Genomic DNA, 18,802 nt, shown 5'->3' on the forward strand with positions numbered 1-18,802 from the left:
GCACATGAGCAGGAAGGAACAAGATCTCCCAGGGGATGGCAGAGTGGGACAGGAACCCTCCAGAGAAACAATAACCACCTGAAAGGAGCCACAGGCTCTCTCCAGCTCCTCAGCCTCCAGCAGCAGCCTGACAACATGCTCAGGCACAAGCTGCCACTGCCAATGCCCCACACTGGAAAATTTCCTACAGAAAAAAGAAAACATATGATAGGGATGATCTGTATTCTCTGTCTTTATATAAGGAACAACATTTGAAAAACAAGTTGAAAAACATTTCTCAAGTTTTTCACAGATGAGCATTTGTCATCTGTTACGCTGCCTGAAGAAATTTGTGTGTTAGACCTTGATATTCAGCCTGACCTTTCTGGCTTTCTAAAGTCACATTAAATCATGGGAAACCCACCTTCCACACCTTCCCAAAAGCTGATCCTCTCTTTCTCAGATCAGGAAAGCTTGAAACAACCTGGAATCGCACACCTCCAAGCCAAGTTTCACTTTCACGCATTGTAGAAATCCTGCCAACTGTTGTGAAAGTCAGATGATTTTAAGTACAAGAACTTCTGAATAAATTATAGAGAAGTCTGATTCCATCAGTCCTTTCTGATATTCTGTGTTACTCTAGAAAATGATTCTGACAGATGAGAAAGGGAAGCATCTCCAGCCTACACAGCACTAGGGCTCACTTAAAAACCTGCTCGAACCAAAGCACTGAGGGATATTCAATCAAACCAAAGCAATCGTTTCAGTGCAGGAACAGGGCACATGGACACTTATTTCTTGACTGATCCAATGAAGTGGGATTTTGCTCAGGTCAGCTCTACTGTGCTGTGCATTGAAATATTGGCATTAACTGCAGAGAATGTGGGCTGCACCTTGGGAGAACAGTGAGCATTAATAAAACAGCAGCAGGGAGTGAGAGGCAAAGCAGCCCAGAACTTCCCTTTGCTGCTGGAAGCCCTCCTCCAATCCCATGGCTAAAATTAAAACATATTGACCCAACAATCAACCTCCAGTAGAGATTTAATAACGACCACTTAAACCCTGTGGTGCAAATAAAATACTCCTCCCCTCCTCACACTCCAGCCAGGGGCAGGACAAATCTATGTAGGACTCCTCCTGGAGCTGGCAGCTCCATACATCCCAAATCCTGTCTTGGTGTACATCCCACCATCCTTTCCAAACCTCTTCCCAAACCCCAGAGTCCTTCCCAAGCTCCCCTCCTGGAGCACATTGCAGTGTCCTCCCCAAAATCCCATCCTGGTACACATCCCTACATCCCAGCATCCTTCACAAAGGAAGGATGCAACTCCTGGTGCACATCCCCAGTCCTGGGATGGGGCCAAGCTAAAGTGCCCTTTAAGATTTCCTGGCAAGTCCCCAGTTTGGAGTTATCACAGCCCAAATCTTCCTCCATTGAGACCAAAACCCATTCCTGCAGTCTGACTTTGGTGGGAAGCTGTTCCAATCACGTGAATGACTCATCTCTAGGGTTTTTTTTCTGTTACATTTACACTTTCTCCTGGATGCTGATTTGTATTATGCAGGCTCTTTCAACTGCCCACAGCCTTTTCCTCCACCAAGCTATCACTCCTGCCATTCCCTTTTGTTTGCACAGCTCATTTAATCCACCCTGGAAGGCCCTGAGGGCCTTTGGGCTGAGTCCTGCCCCCACGCAGCCCAAAGCACGGTAAGGCTGCTGGATTCAGCTTCAGACAGATGCCCATTCAGCTGGAAGTTCAGTTGGCTCTCAAAAACCCATCATAGCTCCAGTCTGCTCAAAGGAAGAAGCAGACAAAGCCCCAGAGAAACCAGCTATGCTGCTGCAGCTGGTGTAGTCAGAGCTGGGGGGCTCCCAGCCATTCAGAGACCACCAGATCTCACTGCTAGACCCACTCTGGGACCCTCAAGGATCTGCAGCAATTCCTGCTCTGTGCCTGCTGCAGGCTCCTCTTGCCCTCCCCTTTCAGTTCAGGGCTCCCCCATCTCATTAATTCATGTCCACCCATCCCAAGCTCTTGTGCACCCACAGCAATCCTTCCTCCCACTCCTCCTGCTGAGTTTCCCTGTATGGCACTCCTCCAGTGACAACTGTAAGGACACTTCCATGCAGTGATGGCTCATGATCCTCACAGCTCCAGGGAGGACACTGGTCTCCCCTCCTGCCTGTCCCCAGGCACATCTCCTGTTCAATCTTCCCACCTGTGCACACCTGGTAACTGCACGACCCCACTCCAGTGACAGAATCACAGACTCCTGGAACAGTTTGGGTTGGAAGAGAATCCTAAAGCTCACTTCACTCCAATTCCCTGCCATGGGCAGGGACAAATTCCACTAGACCAGGTTGCTATAGGCCCTGTGCAACCTGTCCTTGAACACTTGCAGGGATGGTGCAGCCACAGCTGCTCTGGGCAAACTGTGCCAGGGCCTCAGCACCCTGACAGGGAAGAGTTTCTTCCCAATATCCCATCTAACCCTGCCCTTTGTCAGTGGGAAGCTATTCCCCCTTGTCCTGTCACTCCAGACCCTTGTAAATGGTTCCTCTCCATCTTCCTTGTCAGCTCCATTCAGGAACTGCAAGGCCACAATTAGGTCACCCCAAAGCCTTCTCTTTTCCAGGCTGAACAATCCCAATTCTCACAGCTTTCCTCACAGGAAAGGTGTTCCATCCCTCTAATCAACTTGGTGATCTCCAGTTCCAACTGTGCACACCTCCTCTCCAGGCTGGATTCCTCGGCAGGCTCAGAGCACAAATGCCAGCTGTGACTAAAAGACCACTGACATTTTCATATGTGTATGTGTATATGGAAATTTGCTAATTTAATTTATAAAAGTGCAAATTCAATGAACATTTGCTGAGGGGTCACTTCAAACCAGCTTTTAGCAGCACCACTTCATTCTGTCAGGCCAAGGAGGATGCAAGCATGACAGTGAAGAACTGCAAACAGTCTCTTACTTTGGAAAAATTGCTTGCTTGTAATAATTTTTAATTTTAAAATTTTCCTCACAAGTTTCTCTATCCAGAGTTCTAAATAGCAAAATAAGATAATTATGTAAATCTTAGTGCGTCTTGCAGTCAGGACACTAAATCCTGCCATAATAACTGGGCAATGAGTCAGGAACCTGACCTCATCAGAAAACTCCACTCTAACAGGATCTGCCATTGGCATAATTTCTATTACAAAGGTGTTCTGTTACTTTTTTGATTAAAAATTTATTCTCATAAGCTTTTAACTCCATCCTGAGAAGCATTTCAGAGAGATGCAGTTCACCTATTGGTGACAAGCACCACAAAAACACCCAGAAGGGTGTGATAAACACACAAGGACACAACATGAATAACCATTAAAATAAAGAGATAACAAGTACTACACACTGAATCCTCTCATCCTGGGTCAGTCATTACAGACCATGACAGAGCACAGAGATCAGTTCTGCTGCTCCAGAGTCATCACATCAGCACCAGGCACATCAGCCAGCTGCAGGCCAAGGACACTGCTCTGCTGTGCAGGCCACACTTCCAACACATCCTGGCAGCCTCCTCCACCAAACTGAGGGGCAACAGGCAAGGAAGGTGAACAAAAATCTCCTTATGACTCAAATTGCCAGATGGATTCAAGCTGCCAGACAGATCTAGGAATTACAGCAAGAAAGAACAAACTCTGAGAGTTGCTGACTCCTTTTTGGAGTTTGTTTTCTCATGGAAGACTGGGAAAACATCAAAATGGCAAGAAGGGAGTGAGGAAAACAATGGAGCACCAGGGAACAAGGGGATGTTCTAAAAATCACACACGTGGCTGCACCATGAGTCTCATGTTCCCTGTGAAGGAGGAACACGCAGAGCAAAACAAGGATGGCCAATTCATATCCTGCCTCTGAATCCTAAATTCACAGACACATTCCAACCTGCATGGTCTGAACTTGAGATTTTTCTTCCCATGCTTTGGAACAGAAAACACATGGAAATGTGACTTGTGCACAAACCAGCACAGCACTGTCAGTCTGCAGGGAGCTATGCTCTTCTGAACTTGAGACAGAAATAAAAATATGGGAAAATATGAGAAAAAAACAGAAGAAACAGGGTAAAGAGTGGGTAAACACAAGCTTTCCCAGGAAGCACCAGTGCTCTGCAGAGATGCAACAACAAGCCACCAACAAACATCAACCTCAAATGAACAGCTTGAACAGTTCAAAGTTCAGCTGCTGTGCAAATGTTATCAACTGCTCTCACTGTCTGCAAACCTTCCAGCCCCAGCCAAAGCTCTGTGGTGAACTAAGGGGAAGGTGTGTTTTCAGTTGTATTCCTGAACAAAGAAACTTCCTGCTCACCACTGCAGAGCCAGACCTCATGGGCACACACAAGAAAACACAGAATGTAAATCCTTTTGTCCAGTTCTCCATCAGTCTTCCTTTGCTTTAATTTCATTATTACATGTGGCAGTGAGCTCTATATAGAAATAAATCAGTCTTTAGGTAGAGGTGGATGGATTCATTTTACTATTGATTGCTCTGTACACAACAGCTAACAACAATAATCAGCACTTCTCAAGAAGTTATCTTGAGAATAACTCTATTAATCTCAAACAGCATCCATGCCATTACCTTCAACATCACCCTCTTCTCTAAGAAGAAAACTAAATTTACCAAGTCATGTCAATTTTTCTCATTATTTCCTTTGCAATTCCTGAAAAAGTGTTACAGAGTTCACAAGCTACACGCCAGTATTTTGGTAGAAATGTGAGAAATTCACTGTATTGTTAGAGCCTGGTAACAAGGGCCTTGAAAAACAGGGTTTCTTCCATTGTGGAAATGCAAATTCTGGGTCTGGAGGTGTTACAAGTTCTCTCCCTCATCCAGGTTAAACAACAAAGGAAGGGCTTCTGAAGCTTCCAGGCCCCAGCACTGGGACTCCTCTGCTGAGGGGTGGGAGCCTGTGTTGGAGGGAAGGTGCCAAGTGCTCCCAGCAGCAGAGGTGATGCTCATGGCTCTGGTGGCTGCAGTGCAGCAGAGGCAGAAGTGTTGATGAGGTCCTGGGGAAGACTCTCCCGCGCTTCCTGCATCCGGCGCCGTGCCCGCTGGAAAGCCTCTGCAACACACAGGGACACAGGCCAGGCTGCATGACACAGCCTCAGGGAAGGGGAGAGATGTGTCTTTTCAGTGAACACCATCTCTCCTGGTACAGGATCCCACTTCCTATGAATAGGTGACACCACCCAAGTACCTGGTACTGTCCACCTGCTGTTCTCTGATTTCTATACACAATCAGAGACAGCCTGTGCCTTAGTTCCACCAGTTCTGCCCAGTACCAGGCAAGAGTGGGCATCCCAGTCCAGGCTGTGCCCTCACACACTGGTTATCCCTCCTCCTGCTCACAGCTGATGCCTCCTGAAGTTTCCAGCTCAGAGCAGAATATTTAACCTCTGCCATGGACTCTGAGAGCTCACAGGGAGGGGAATTACCTCCACAGTAATGGATTATCCTGAAATATCCAGCCCACTCTGTAAAAAGGGGGGAAAATCTCACCAAGACAGAATGACACTGAAGGCCCTACCCAAAACATTGTAGACAGAGCTCTGCTGGCTGAAGCCTCCCAGTCGGTCCAGCACACTCTGCATGCGCTGCCTCAGGGCACTGCTCTCCAGAAAGGCTCTGCACAGAAGCACAGCAGCAGGTCAGGGTGCCAAGAGCAGCACAGGAGATGGGGTTCCTGGAGCTCATGCTCCCTTTGCTGCACTCACTTGGACTGCTGCAGGCAATCGAGCCGGAAGGTGACGCTCCCTGTGGTCTCAGTCCGGAAACCAAAGCGGCTCAAGCGCTTTCCCTGCAGGGATGGCACAGGTTAGAGTAACCCCACAGTGAAAACAAGTGTGTTCCACCAGAGCACAAACTCCTCTGGACACAGTCTTCCCCTCCCTGCAAGGTCAGAAAGAAGAGCACATAGTTCCAGGCTGTGTTGAGGGCAGGATGTAAACACTTGCAAGCTGACCGTGCAGTGCAGTGCTGGGGCAGGGTTTCAAAAGCTGCATCAGGACTTGCTCCCACACAAAGCTGCCATTAACATCACCCTGCTCATTACACCAGCAACCACCTCTGCAACTTTCTGAAGAACATGAAGTTTCTACCTGCCTCACACCTGTCAGCTTCTTGCTTCAGGAAGCTGTTCCAGCCCATATTCCTGACAGAAATCTAGGAGCAGTCCACAGCTGGTACCAAATGCTGGCCTGACAAACACTTTATAGGCAGGAGTAAGCCAAGGCTTTGGTCCATGCTCACCTACTTCTCTAAGCTGCTCATCCCTCAGAAGGCACAGCTCTGCCTCACTGTTTGCTCATTCCTCTGTTCAGGATCACAAGACTCACTCAAAGAGACATTCCTTTAGTGAGAGAGACATGGCCAGCAGCTCATCCTTGTTCAAATCTGGTCCAGGCTGACCATGGACACCTGAACCCAAGAGCAATATGCACCACGTCCTGGCAAGAGGCTACTCTGCAGCTGAGCCCACCTTGAAGGTCGATGGTGTCCGGATGTAGGTTAAGTCCTCCAGCTCAGGAGATCCCCCAATGAAAAACCTCCTCATTTCAGCAACAGGTCCCAGACCCACAGGACGCCAGGTAGGGAAGGTGAGCATGTGGACACCTGGCCCAGGACAAGAGGACAGCTTAGCTTCTGTGATCTGTGATTTATTCAGACACAGAGGACAGCAAAGGCAGGTGGATACCTGCTGACCCAACCCAGAGCTGTCTGGAAATGGAAACACTGCACAGTATCAGAAATGTTCTAAAAGCATGTTCCCATTGAGCCAGCCCATCCTAGTCACACAGGAATGCTGACAGTACCCCCTGCCCAACAGCAGCCTCTCCTCATAACACACAGGGGTCTCACAGGTCCCACATGGGACACAGAGGACTACTGCCATTGTAAAGATGGATGCACAGCATCACCCCAGAGCTTTATCACACCAGATGTTGTGATGGCAGTACCAAGGACAGAGGACAGTAACTCAAGATGCACCTCACATCCTTCTTTGCTGCACCCCAGACAGCTGACAGCCTCCTTCAGTACACCAAATCCCTGGGACTGGCTGAATCACTTCCCAAGAGGACCACTCAACTCATTCTCCCAGACAATTCACACAATGTCCCAAGGATGCTTTACCTGGACATGCTGGCAGCACCAAGGACCCATATCCTTCCACACGATACCTCTGCCAGAAATCCAGGGACAGGACCTCAAAGTAGAGAACAGGCCACTGAGGGAGACTGTCTGCAAGATGGGGAGCAGGTCACAGCTTTGAGAAGGAGACTATCATTGAGAAAAAGAATGCTAAATGCCCAACTCCTCTAGTAGAAAGCCAAAGAATCAGAGAATAATTTAGTTTGGAAAAGACCTCCAAGATCATCCTGTGACCAATCCCCACCTTGTCACCCAGACTAGAGCACTGAGTGCCACCTGTAGTCATTCCTTGGATACCTCCAGAGATGGGGACTCCATCACCTGCCTGGGCACCCCCTTTAAGTGGCTGACACCCATCATGTGAAGAAATGCCTCCTAGTGTCCAGCCTGAACCTCCCTGGAACAACCTGAAGTTTCCTTATGTTCTGCCCCTTGTTCTCTGGGAGCAGAGCCCAACCCCAGGTGGCTCTACCCTCCTGTCAGGGAATTGTAGAGTGAGAAGATCCTCCCTGAGCCTCCTTTACTCCAGGCTGAGTCTGCCCAGCTCCCTCTGCTATTCCTTGTGTTCCAGACCCTTCCCCAGTTCTGCTCCCTCTTTAGACACACTCCAGCACCCTTCCACCACAGTCCTTTCTGTATCTCTCCTACAATGACTAACAAAGATTTATGGTTGATTAGTTTTCCCCTGTAAAAGTTGAAACTTCAGGTTTGAGGTTGAAAACAGAATTATTGATGAAAAAAATTGGGGAAAATTCTTTAAGAGCAAGTCCAGACTGAGCTATTAATTATCTTTGAACAGACAAAACAATGTTTTGTCAATGATCTGAAGCCAAACAGCAGAACCTGTTTGTCTTTTCCCACTGTTATTGGGGGAATATTAACTTGGATTCTCCTACATCTCTTCAAGCATTGATTTTTTTCCACAGTGAAACAAACTCACTGTGCTTCTTCTAGTCTGAAAATTCATTAGTGTTGGTTGAATACCCATATCCAAAGTGTACATTGGATTCAAGTGGCAAGGCATGCCACAGAGCTGTCCCCAGCAATTGTATCCACAGAGCAATAGGATTGGTGAGGAAGCAGCAGGAACAGGCAGCAGAGAAGCCCAGCTTAAAATAGAGCTGAAGTTTCAAAGTGACATGAACTATCTAGGGATTATACAGGTCACTGAGCATGTCTACAAATATAAGACTCAGCACAGAGTTTTAGTTGTGTACAAAAAAGCTGCCTGGTTCTTCAGCTGCAGCATCCCAGGGCTCTGTGCAGCACACCAGGAACAGCAGCATGGCCCTGCACGCCATGTTTAAAGAGACAAGACAAGATTTAAGCAGTTTTCCAACCAGATAAAGCTGCCTACAGCCTGGAAACAGGGCAGATCCATAAATCCATAAAAATGCTAATGCATTCCTGGGCAAACACAGGATGTGTCCAGGAGCTGTGTGGCGGCAGGGTGAATTTTGTTGAACTAGAAACATTTCATCTCCAACAGGACAGACAGTACAATGGCTACAGTGGGACCAAAGGATTTCAGAGTAACAAGGAAACACACCTTCATCTTCCTGGGTGTAAAACATCTCCACAGTGAAGGGGTAGCAGAAATATGCCACCTTATCCTAGAAAAAGAACAGGGCAGAGATCAGATTCCTGGACAAGAGAATTCAGCACCAGCATTACAGAGGGAATAGAGAGCTGGGAGAAAGGAACTAATGGTAGAAAGCAGGTGATGCTGCCCAAAAAGATCAATTACATCCCACTAACATCACATGACTGCAGGATGAACCTGCATACACTCCTTACTGCCACATCAATGGAATAGGATATTGAAAATAATGGAAAAGGTGAGTGACACACCTCAAAGGAAAATTCAGTCAGTTGCATAACTACAGGGCAGTCTCAAACTTTACAGCCAAGCACAGTACCTCAAACTGTGGTATTCCAGAAATGTTGTATGATAATTGTTTTTGTAATATTAAAACATATAAAATACATTAAAAATATGATTAAATTCTAAGTCAATGTAGAGACTCTGCACATTCCTGCCCCAGGCAAGATGGAACAATGCTTGGTTACCTCAGAGCATTAGAGAAAACAAAAATCAAAGCTCCAAAGGCAATCAGTTGTAAGAATGAAGAAAAAAGTGAGGTTCCAGAAAATGCTTGGGAATAGTTTTATTTGGTCTAGTTTTATTTGGAGACAGTGGCTCCTTGAAAAAATGACAAGTATACATGCTCTGGTCTTGAAGGGAGCCCTCAACTCAGGGCCTTTGCTGAATATATCTGTAGTTTGTTACACATGTTCCACTCCAGAGACTGCCTGTTCAAATTGCTCTGCAGGTCTGAAGGTGTCCTTACCCAGCCCACTGTCTTGGTGGCACAGGTCTGTGTCACTCCTGAGAGCTGCTGGAATGGGGAGCTTGACCACTCTGGGGAGACAGGAAAAGATGAAGGCTTGGGGTGAGGCCAAACTCACAAACCAGAGCAGCTCAAAGCAGAATGTCAGTCCCTGATGACTGGGATAAAAAGTAACATCACCCACCCTGACATTCAGAGAATCACTGAACCATTAAGGTTGGAAAAGCCCTCCAGTATCATTGAATCCAACCTGTGACCAACCCCCACCTTGACAACCAGACCAGAGCACTGAGTGCCACATCCAGTCATTCCTCAGACACCTCCAGGCATGGGAATTCTGCCACTGCCCTGAGCAGCTCCTTCCAGTGCCTGACCACCCTTTCCACAGAGAAATTCTTCCTCATGTCCAACCCAGACCTCCCCTGGTGCAACTTGAGGCTGTTTCCTCTTGTTACTTGTCTGGGAGCAGAGCCTTGTTGTAGAGAGTAGTAGAGAGTGAGAAGGTTCCCTCTAGGCCTCCTCCAGACTGAGCCCTCTCAGCTCTCTCTGCTCCTCATATGACTTTTCCCTGTCCAGTTCCAGGCACTGCTCTCCAGAACATCCTGAACTGTCCACGAAAAGCACCAACTCATGTTAAAAGAAAAGTAAAGCCTTATCTAAATGTACTGAGTAGCAGAAGTGATATCTTGACAGATATATACAGAGAAGGGAGGCAGAGCCATAGCTTATGGGGAATTCCACATGCAGCAGGTATGCATGTAAGTGCTGGGAGCCTTATTTATCCATCAAAATTTAATATGTTAATATCAGCACAAAACATGATAGCAAGCACTGAAATCAGACAAGGTCACTGTGGTGGGGAGCACAGGAAAGCTGTTCTCTGCAAAATCAGGAAGTTTGGATAGATGGTCACCACCACCTCTACATCCCAGCCTGAGCTGACTTCTGCCATTTAAGCTCTGAAGGCCCCTGACTAGATCCCAGCCCCAATATCAATTTTTGTTGACTGCCAGCAGAGCTGGTCTGATGGACCAGTCTAAGCCTGTTTCATCTCTTGAATTGCTGTGATGTGGGTGGAATGTGAACACTCACGGTTAGGCAGCTCCACAAAGAAATGCACATAAAGGTTGTCATACTCATAGCCTTGAGCTGAAACTGAGAAGAGAAAATCAACTTCAGTTCTTTGATTCCACACAAATTTCTTCTAGCATTCACTGTATATTTTTGGGAGAGCTTCCACCAATAACTTCAAGGAAAATCAGTTACTGCTGGAAGCAGGGAAAAGTCTTCAAAGCAACAGGAGACAACTTACAGAGAAGATTCCTTCTCCAGACTAGCCCTGTCCCTGTATCCCTAACCAGATGAGGGAATTCACACATTTAATTGGTTTCTTTGGGAAGTTAATAGAAATTATAGCAATCTGCTCTCCTTTTTCCACATCTACGCCTTCTTGGAACAGCTACAGCACTTGTAACCTCCAACCTATAAATGCTTCTCAAGGAATTAGTCTGCAGGAAAGAGGGAAGAGAAGAAGGAAGTAAAAGATTCTAGGGCCTCTTGAATCTAGGGATTCAAGAATCCTTGGATCATGCCCTCAGCCATCCTAGCACACCCACATTTGCCCCTATTACTGAACTCACCTATTTCTCCATTAATGAAAAGTCTCAGAGTACCAGGAAGAGGCTGGAAAAATTAGCAGATAAACAAGGTAAAGAGCTCAACAACCACCAGTGCAACCTCAGCAGTTCCTTCCCAGCAGCATCTTCACCCAGATATTTCATGTGTTTTCAGACATCAGTGATTTACTGTTTTGGCCAGGGAAGAGGTTTGATTTGTCCTATCACTTCCAGAAGTGAACAGTCCCTCTGGAAAGAGGCTCTAAAGAGACCAAATCCCTCAAAACTCAGCCTGCAGGAATTTATTGTTCTGTAAACAGGTCTCTTACAGATGTCAAAGTTGATGTAACATACTGTGTGAAGTCATTTGCAGTAATCACAGTCCTGCTTCTGCCATGCTCCTGCATTTGCCCAAGATGAGGGAGCAGAGGGAAGCACTGAGACACTCTATCAAAGTACTGGAAAGCATAGCTTTCTTTCATTGTTTTGTATTGTATTTTATTGATTTGTATTCACTGTACTGGCAAACAGTATTTGAGCAAAAAAAGATTGCAGTTGCATAATTCAGTGAGAATGAAAACTGCATGAGTCTGATTGTGAGAGGGGCTGTTTATTTGCACAAAGTGTTTGACTCTGAAGAAGTTAACAGCAATCACTGTCTCTGAAGACATAAACCCTCCTTCCTTCTCAAAGTGCTACAATCACAGGCATTGAAGCACTGCCTCACAGAGACTGCAGTGTTCAGCAGGCCCTGAATGGGCAGGATGGATCTCTGCAGACCCCAAATCCACTGCCACTTGTCCCTTCTGGCCCAATTTTCTGCTCCAAGCCACAAGGTAAAAACTGCCAACCCCTTTCCAGAGCAAAACAGTCTTTGGAGACTGTGCTGCAAGTGGTAACTGTGTGAACCAGGTCACCAGGCCCCAGAGACAACAGAGCTCCAGCTCCTGCCAGTGCCTCTGGAACTCACCATTTCAAAGTCTGAGCCCACGAGCCCATTGAGGTAATCCCTGTGCCTCCCGTACAACTGCAAACACAGACAACAACAAAAATAGTGGCATTTTCATTGTATCTGCTGTTATGTACTGCAAAACTTAAACTGTGTATCATTTAAACTCAAATCATTACCACAGGTTGTTATAGCAAATATGGAGAAGAGAAGTATCTAATAGAACAAAGATGCATAACTGCTAACACTGCACAGAACTTCAGCTTTGGTTCTCCAAGGCCAGTATTAAGGGAAAAGAAGCTTGAAAAAATCAGATCTAAAATGATATCTAAGAAACACAGGTACAAACTACTCCAAGGAAACAGCCAGGCAGAGATCAGTGTAGTGAAATCATGATTTCCTTGTGACCACAAAACCAGTAAGGAAATGCACAAATAAAAGCCCAACCCAAAAAGTACTTTCATGAACTGTCAAGAGACAAAAAGGCAATTCAGAAAAATCAAGATGTGAAATGGGATCCCAATATCCAGGGACATTACAGGTAATAAGACATCATTTAATAAATATTGCAGGTAACTAGAGGAAGATTAGGGAAAGGGTTTTCCCACTGCTCAAAAGGGAAGGAAAAACACTGGCAGATGACACTAGAAAAGCATGGAGTTGGGTGATTTCTTTCATCAATTCTCACCCCCTAAACCACTGCAGCCAGAGGCAGGACAACTACAGACAAGGTCTCTTTAAGGAATAAGGGACAAAGCAGGCAGTTTTTGCTGTAGTTCTCAGCTCCCTGAGCATGATGAGGCTCAGGGCAGTGACATTTTGTCACTTCAGGTGTGCAGAACACCAGCAGTTACATTTCCATGATGATCTGAGCTGCCTCTGTCACTCAGAACTAGTGAATATGCTCCATGGCCAGTACTTACATCTCTGAACACACGCTGCTCCCGTTCCTCCTCCTCTGGCTGCACCTGGGCAGATGCATTCTCAATAGTGTATTCCCACACCTCTCGCTTCTCTCCATCTAGCTCAATCCTGCAGAGCCCCAAAAAACAGGAAAAACTCCCCCATTATGCAGAGAATAGGGACAGGTATCAATGGGGCCCTCCTGACCAGCAGTGTCCCCTCTACCCAGCCTGTGAAGTGAGACAAGGACACACACCCTCTCCTCACTCCCAAGTCTGTCAGCATCATTCCCTCAAAACATAAGACTTGTTTGTCCACCACATGCATAACATAATTTTACAAGGGATATAGTGATGGAACAAGTGAGAATGGCTTCAAACTGACAGAGGGCAGGGTTAGATGGATATTAGGAAGAAATTCTTCCCTCTGAGGGTGGTGAGGCCCTGGCACAGGGTGCCCAGAGCAGCTTAAAGCACATCTCTGGAAGTGCCCAAGGCCAGGTTGGATAGGGTTTAGAGCAACCTGGTGTAGTGGAATTTGTTCCTGCCCATGGCAGGGGGTGGAATGAGATGGGCTTTAAGGTCCTTTCCTACCCAAACCATTCCATGATTCCATGATAACCTTCATCCCTAGAGACTTGCACCAAAGTCCCACACAGCACACACAGAATGACACTGAGCCTAAGCACACAATAATATTTTCTTAGAAACCCCTGAAATAAATGAAATATTTCTCAATTAAAGTGCTGATCCCCTGGGTGACCAGGAAACAGCCATTTAGCCCCCAGTCCCAGGAGGAGGAGCCCTGCCCTGCCCCACTCACCGGTAGGCTCCCTTGGTGCCACTGAAGTCAGGCTTCACTGTGATCACCCCATTGCCATCCACCTTGATGGTGCAAAGCACATTTTCATACTCCCTGTGACCAAGCCTGAAGGAGGACACCAGGAAAACACAGTCTGAACAGAGAACATGGACACTCTCGTGCTCTAGAACAGCAGAGCTAGTAAAAGAACTTGGGGGTACAGAAGGGAACACATACACACTTTCCTACACTGGTTTAGAAGCCTTTTGGAAGTATACACTCAGCTACCTCCCAAATGAAGAAAGAAGCAGAAAGAAGTTGCAGCCCATGTTACTGAGCTCTTGGAATTCTCCCCTCTAAACTAATGAAAGAAACAGGAGTTTTGAGTAAAGAAGGAAGACGGATTTTCTTTCGGAAATTACGATTACTTCAGGATTTTACTTACTTCCCATAAGGTCCCAAGTCACCCATGATGTACATGGTCTGGACAGGTGTGTTAATTACATGATTGTTCTTTATAAATTCTTCTGAAGGCTCCCAGGTGATGATTTTTGACTTCAGAGAACTTGCTTCTCTGTCAACAACAGAACAGCACCAGTCACAGCTCACCTCAGCAGCACCAAACCCACCATGATGAGGAGTCACAATGCTGGATTACACCTGTGACACTGCACAAGCCACCAGCTCCCACAGACCAGGCTGATCCACAGCTGGGACACCAGCACCACAAAACCTGCATGAACAAGCTCCAAGCCTGAGTTTGAACTCACACAGGCTTACGTTCCTGTCTTCTCCTCCTCACATTGGCCATCCTCTCGACCAGATGTGATGGCACTTCATCATCCATGTCAGTTACCTTCTGGCAGAGCTGGAAGAACAGATAGGAATTAGCTTAACTGGACATACATTTAAGACCCAAACACAGCTCTCCTCTTGGAAGAGGGAACAGGTATGCACTCAACACCCAAAGACAAATTGCTAAATGACTGCAGAATTCCTTCACTGCTCTGGTGGCAAAATATAGCTCGCTCCACCCAGCAAGCTTCTTGTGGAGCCTAGTCCCTCTGGCTGTTCCAACCACTGCTCTGAACCAGGGACATCCCACCCCAAGTCTGGGGCACCAGGGGAAACTGCTTTGCAGCAGTGTGTTCTCCTGCACTCAGGGTATCTGCCTGGCTGAGAACCAAGAAATGTTCCCTCTGCAGTAGGACTGGGTGTTTTGACAGACACAGAGTAACTAAGAGCTGGTACCTCCTCCAGGTTGGTGAATCGGTCGTGGTCAGTGTAGGTGAAGATGCGACAGTTCTTCCGACCTCCAGCCTTCTCCAGTTTCTGGATCTCCTCATGGTACTGCCAGTCCAGGGGAGTCTGGCAGGCTGACTTGTTCAGGTACAGATCCACCTCAAACTGGCAGCACCACAGGTAAAGCACAACAGCTGCCTTTCACCAGCTTTGGCAAAGCCACAAATATTTTTCAGCTTTTTTCCAAAGCCAACCCAGAGACAAGACCCTTTGGGAATGCCAGCAAATAACCCAAGCTCCAGAGCAGCTCCATCACTGCTCAGGTATGTGGCAGCCAGCAGCACCACTGATGCCCAACTGGAAAGCCTTGGGCACAGCAGCTCACCCTGAAACAAGACACCCCACAGTGAGATGCAGAAAAGGGGTGTCAGGAAGTTCCCCCAAGCCTGTACAGTTCTGGACAGGACAGGAAACACATGGAGCTCTTGGAGCAGGTTCAGCAGAGGGTGACAAAGTTCATCAAGGAGCACCTTTCTTACAATGAAAAGCTGAGGGAGCTGGAACTGTTCAGGCTGGACAAGAGGCACTGAGAGGGTGCCTCATCCTGTATGGACCTGCTGTGCTCCATGGGACCAGCAGTGGGACAACTGGAACGGGCAGGAACTGATGCCCAGCAAGTTCCACCTGAAGACGAGGAAGAACTCTATGGTCACTCCGTGCGGTGACCAAACACTGAACAGGCTGCCTAGAGAAGGCGTGGAGTTTCCCTCACCAAAGGTATTTCAAGGCAGCGTGCCCTGGGCTCCCTGCCTGAGCCGGGGAGTCGGACTGGATGACCCCAGCGATCCCCTCCGACCTGACCCAGTCCGCCGAGTCCCTCCTGCCTCCCCACCGCACCCACCTGGCTGAAGAGCTTCTCCTGCCACCCCACCTCGACCTCCTCCTCCTCCACAGAGTCCTCCGGGGCTCTCTGGGCGCCCGCGAGGGAGGCGGCGGTGACCCGCAGCGGCACCGCTCCCGCTCCTGCTCCCGCTCCCTCGCTGTCGGCCCGGCCCGGGCGCTCGGGGCCGGCGAGCGGCGGCGCCCGCGGCAGGAGAGGCCCGGCCGGCGCGACCCGCTGGATACGGACCCTGCGGGGAAGGAGCGGAGCGTCAGGGCTGTGCGGGCCAGCGGAGGCGGCCCGGGGCCGGGCGGGCGCTCACCGCAGGCGCAGGTTGCGGACGGGGTCCCGGGAGCGGTACACGGCGGGGTCCCGGGAGCGGCACACGGCGCTGCCCCCGAGCCGCGCCGAGCCCGCCATGGCCGCGCTGCGGGGAAACGCCGTGCACGGGCGGGCAGCGCCCCCGCGCGGCCGGAGCCTCCCGCACAGCCCGGCCCGCACAGCCCGGCCCGCACAGCCGGGCCCTCACAGCCGGGCCCGCTCCGCGCACGGAGCCCGCGGAGATCCGCGGGAGAGGCGTCCCCAGGGCCCCTGTGTGAGGGACATCCCTCGGTGTGAGGGACATTCCTCCGTGTGAGGGGGCATTCCCCCCAGCCGCCGTGTGAGGGAGGGTCCCACACATCCCTTTGTGTGAGAAGTGTCCCCACAGCCCCTCTATGAGGGAATATCCCTCACATTCCTCGGTGTCAGAGGTGTCCCCACAGCCGCTGTGTGAGGGGAGATTCCCTCACATTCCTCGGTGTCAGAGGTGTCCCCACAGTCCCTGTGTGAGGGGAGATTCCCTCACATTCCTCGGTGTCAGAGGTGTCCCCACAGCCGCTGTGTGAGGGGAGATTCCCTCACATTCCTCGGTGTCAGAGGTGTCCCCACAGCCGCTGTGTGAGGGGAGATTCCCTCACATTCCTCGGTGTCAGAGGTGTCCCCACAGCCGCTGTGTGAGGGGAGATTCCCTCACATTCCTCGGTGTCAGAGGTGTCCCCACAGCCGCTGTGAGGGGAGATTCCCTCAACCCCCGTGTGAGGGAGGGTCCCACACATCCCTCAGTATGAGCGGAGATTCCCCCAACCCCCTTGTGATGGGGAGGGTCCCACACATCCCTCACTGTGCGAGGCGTCCCCAGAGCCCCTGTGTGAGGGACATGCATAGTCAAGGTGTTCCTTGGTCTGTCTGATCTTAACCGGCCTAAATTCTTTGTTTTATGGCTAATTGGCTTTGCACTTGCCAATTTTTCATTAGTACTATGTTTATCCATCTCTAAAGCTAGCCACCGAGTGATTTATTTTTCTTCTTTCGTATCTATTCACCATTAAGCAACTAATTAACCATATACTAGCCATTAATATTTGCTTTATTCAGCACTCCGGCTGCGGGGATCACTCCTGCGAACAGCTCACACACCGGTACGCAGCAGATCCCAGCACATGGTTACACCCCATGCATATTCACAGCTTCCCTTAGGAAAGGTGTGGTTATGCAAACTATTTCTTAGAACTGATGGTTGTTATTAACACACCCGGGCGCAGGGGCAGCGCTCGCTGTGCTGGCACTGAGGAAGGCACCGCGCTGCTCCCTTGATGAAGACGTCCAGCCTTCATCACCGTGCCCGTCTCACCTTTCTCCTCCAGGCATTTGTAGCCTCTTGTGAGCTGTCTCAGAGATTTCCTCACTGGATTTAGCACGCTCTGTCCCTCATTTTTGCAAGCCAAATGTATATTGATGGGAATTAAGAGGCTCCATATCTTTGAGGTCCTGGGTTTTTTCACTAAATCTTACGGCTAGAGCTGGAATTTTCATTTCTTTCTATCATTTTGTTTTAAAATCCCCCTTGAATCAGAAACTATAAACTATATAGAAACTACAAACTATAAGAGACACGTGAGTTATCACAGAGGTAGAAGCCTTCTACACACACACCCTGAAAATGTGGGAGACTTCTCCCTGGACTTTGGACACAAATCCATGGTTACTTCCCTGGGCATTGAGGGAAAGGATCCCAATGGGTGCCCTACCAACACTGGGAAAGTTAGACACATTGAATCCTAAGTTGTATTATTTCTTTGCTAGCTGTAACATTAATAGGTACCTTTAACCTCATACTATATATATCTACTAGTATTTTCCCTTTTTGTCCTTATTCCTGTGTATTATTAGTTTGGTTTAAGTCTTAGATTTTTCTATAGTTATGTTTCTTGCAGCTGCTGTGACCATGAGGTGCCAGATGCACTTGTCCCTCTGGATGGTCCCAGTGTCTGGAACAACACTTGGCCTGGATAGAAGCTCAGTTCTTGTCAGCTAAGAATGGAGGAATAACTGGAATAACTACTTGGGCCCTAGTCAAGCCAGCAAGATTTGGCAGAGTTTGGAATTAGAGCAGAAACTACCTCTTTTGAGCTGTGTGTGACTTAAAATGTAAAGTTTAATGAAATTTAATGCAACTTAGATTTAAACTAACTCAACATAAAATTAATACTATTTAATATCAGTTAAAACTAATATCTGTCAAAAAGATACTAGTAACTACAAAATCTATGCATCTTCTTTTTGGCTTTGTGTGAAAGCTCCATGGGTCAGGAATGTACATGATTGTATTTCCCAGTCTCAGATATTCCTGTCCCATTGGAGTCCCATTCATGTTTTCCTTGCTGTTTGTGTCCTTTTTTCCTTAAAAAATCCTTCCTTCTGTGAGTAGCCTTTAATTAGTCTGACTTGCAAACATAAAGAAATGGTGTCAGAAGCCCTGTCCCCTCTATAAAAACTAAAATATTTTGTGATTAGTTTATTTCAAAGCTACTTGTCATTTGAAACAAAAATGCATGAGGGCACCTCTCAT

At 48.1% G+C, this 18,802-nt stretch overlaps 1 protein-coding gene across 1 annotated transcript; it reads right to left on the reverse strand.

Moving 5' to 3' along the window:
* Positions 1–4,477: 4,477 nt before the first annotated feature.
* On the reverse strand, positions 4,478–16,362 carry MKS1 (MKS transition zone complex subunit 1). Its single transcript, XM_079324923.1, has 17 exons — positions 16,235–16,362; positions 15,934–16,162; positions 15,042–15,197; positions 14,561–14,658; positions 14,236–14,364; positions 13,812–13,916; positions 13,010–13,118; positions 12,108–12,164; positions 11,162–11,204; positions 10,614–10,676; positions 9,522–9,592; positions 8,720–8,783; positions 7,153–7,260; positions 6,500–6,633; positions 5,736–5,818; positions 5,549–5,646; positions 4,478–5,083 (listed from the first exon to the last, which is right to left on the reverse strand). Exons 1-17 carry the CDS (start codon positions 16,330–16,332, stop codon positions 4,977–4,979), a joined length of 1,752 nt encoding a protein of 583 aa, XP_079181049.1. The 5' UTR covers positions 16,333–16,362; the 3' UTR covers positions 4,478–4,976.
* Positions 16,363–18,802: the final 2,440 nt, after the last annotated feature.

The sequence above is a fragment of the Erithacus rubecula genome (assembly GCF_903797595.1).
Source record: "Erithacus rubecula genome assembly, chromosome: 22".
NCBI classification, from domain to species: domain Eukaryota; kingdom Metazoa; phylum Chordata; class Aves; order Passeriformes; family Muscicapidae; genus Erithacus; species Erithacus rubecula.

Coding starts and splice junctions, on each gene's coding strand:
- MKS1 (XM_079324923.1), bottom strand. CDS start 16,332: ATGGCGGGCTCGGCGCGGCTCGGGGGCAGCGCCGTGTGCCGCTCCCGG. Junction 16,163..16,234: donor GTCCGCAACCTGCGCCTGCG/GTGAGCGCCCGC, acceptor CCTTCCCCGCAG/GGTCCGTATCCAGCGGGTCG. Junction 12,165..13,009: donor AGCAGCGTGTGTTCAGAGAT/GTAAGTACTGGC, acceptor CTGTGTTTGCAG/TTGTACGGGAGGCACAGGGA.